General features: G+C 45.6%; 1 protein-coding gene across 1 annotated transcript in view; it reads right to left on the bottom strand.

The window, feature by feature from the left end:
* Positions 1-898, bottom strand: part of LOC143294920 (uncharacterized) — a 6,804-nt gene extending 5,906 nt beyond the window's left edge. Inside the window, exon 1 of the mRNA XM_076606435.1 lies at positions 1-898. This exon is cut by the window's left edge and continues 509 nt beyond it. Coding sequence (XP_076462550.1) covers positions 1-469 — 469 coding nt within the window. The 5' untranslated portion in view covers positions 470-898.
* Between the last annotated feature and the right edge of the window lie 1,148 nt (positions 899-2,046).

The following is a 2,046-nucleotide window of genomic DNA, read 5'->3' as shown; positions in this document are numbered from 1 at the left end:
CCTCCTCGTCATCCTCTTCATTCGAGGAGGACGACGAAGTCCGGGGGGGCCTCGGGGGTATCTCACGGATGGAGACGAGGTTCCCATCCCGGAAGGAGACGCTCTTCCTCACCCTCTCGCCGCCGTTGGTCAGGATGCCGCCAGGCACGCGCGGGGTGGGGAGGGGGGAGGGGGAGAAGGAGGAGGAGGAAGGATGGAGGGGGAGGGGGGCGGGGCCGATGGACATGTAGGTCAAGAGGGACGCGGGGTCTGCGCTGTCCTGAAAAGAGGAGGAGGAGGAGGGGGAGGGGAAGGAGGAGGAGGAAGAGGAGGTGGTGGTGGTGTCGTGGTTCGCTGTGGGGCTGTCGGGGGCCATCATGCCAGCAGGTGGGTGTGGGCGGGGTGGGGGTTGAGGTAGGGGTGGTGGGGGAGGTAACTCATGTGACTGAGGGCAACGCAACCGGAACTGTTGCCTTGTTCCCGCCCGCATCAAAACTTCTGGTCTTCATGTTGTTGTTGTTGTTGCTGCTGCTGTTGCTGGTGGTGGTGGTGGTGGTGGTGGTGTTTTCCGTGACTGGTCCGCGCAGGTGTTGGTCGTCATGGGGAATTCCACCCAATGAAAAACTGCTGCCACGTCAGGTTGTTCTCTCTCTCTCTCTCTCTCTCTTTATCGAGTGTGTTTAACATAACCGGGAAACTTCACAGATCGGAAGGGAGTTTGCTACTGTCATAATCATTATTTAAAAAAAAAAAAAAAAAAATGAACAAAAGATCTCGTAAAACAGCACACACTGAGAAGGGTATCTAAAAATCCAACAGCACACCCGAACATCATCTCATGGCTGTCCTAAAGATGGCGCACAGACGGCAGATACTAAAAAAAAAAAAACCCCATCCTTTGCACAGTTCCTGAATACGTCTCTTCTTGCTGCTCTGATAGTTCTTTTGAGCAAAAAAGAAAAAAAAAAAAAGAAAGAAAAAGAAAAAAGAAAAAAATCTCAAAGATGAATTCACCACTTTTGAATTGAGAACGAACTGAGATTTTAATGGGCATTGAATGGCAGGCCCAATTAAAAAAAAAAAAAAAAAAAAAAAAAAAGAAAAAGAAAAAAGAAAAAAAATCTCAAAGATGAATTCACCACTTTTGAATTGAGAACTAACTGAGATTTTAATGGGCATTGAATGGCAGGCCCGATTAAAAAAAAAAAAAAAAAAAAAAAAAAAAGAAAAAGAAAGAAAGAAAACAGATTTTATAGCACTGATAGCAAAAACTCAAGATTCACATCAGTAAAAACAATCTCTCTTTTTTTTTTCTTTTTTTTTTTTACTTTTTTTTTTTTACCCGGACTTTCTTGGGTCGACCAACGTTTTATTTTGTATATAAATTCATTATTTCAATTCAAAATAATCTCAATTCAAAACAGTCTCTCGCGGCATATCATTTCTGTCACACATGTTTGATGGTTTCTTTCTTTTCTTTTATCACAGTCGGTTGCAGTGGAACGCTGTTGTCAAAACGTGGAATCGAAATTTTTTTGGGAAAAAAAAGACAAAAAAAACACAAAACCCCAACTACATTTCTCGTCGAAAACTGTTCACAAAAGTCACGGGCAGTAACAGTTAAAGAGAGACACACTGTAGGGTGGAAGGTGGTGGTGGTGCACGGTATTCACCCCGTGTTGTCTTCCCTTGACAGGCTCTTGTGTTTTTTTTCCTCTTGGTACCTCCCGTGACTGTCCTGCAGATCTTCACACACACACACACACACACACACACACACACACACACACACACACACCACACACACACCACACACACACACACACACACACACACACACACACACACACACACACACACACACACACACACACACACACACACACACACATACACACAACACACACACACCACACACACACACCAGATTTAACACAGATTAACACACGCAAGTAAACACAGGTAAACACTCACACGCACGCACGCACACACACTCACACGCACGCACGCAGACACACACACACACGCGCGCGCGCGCACACACACACACACGTGCATAATCATGAC

This window comes from Babylonia areolata, chromosome 20 (genome assembly GCF_041734735.1).
Source record: "Babylonia areolata isolate BAREFJ2019XMU chromosome 20, ASM4173473v1, whole genome shotgun sequence".
NCBI lineage: Eukaryota > Metazoa > Mollusca > Gastropoda > Neogastropoda > Buccinidae > Babylonia > Babylonia areolata.
Note: the sequence above shows the minus strand (reverse complement) of the source record. Positions and strands in the feature narration are given on the sequence as shown.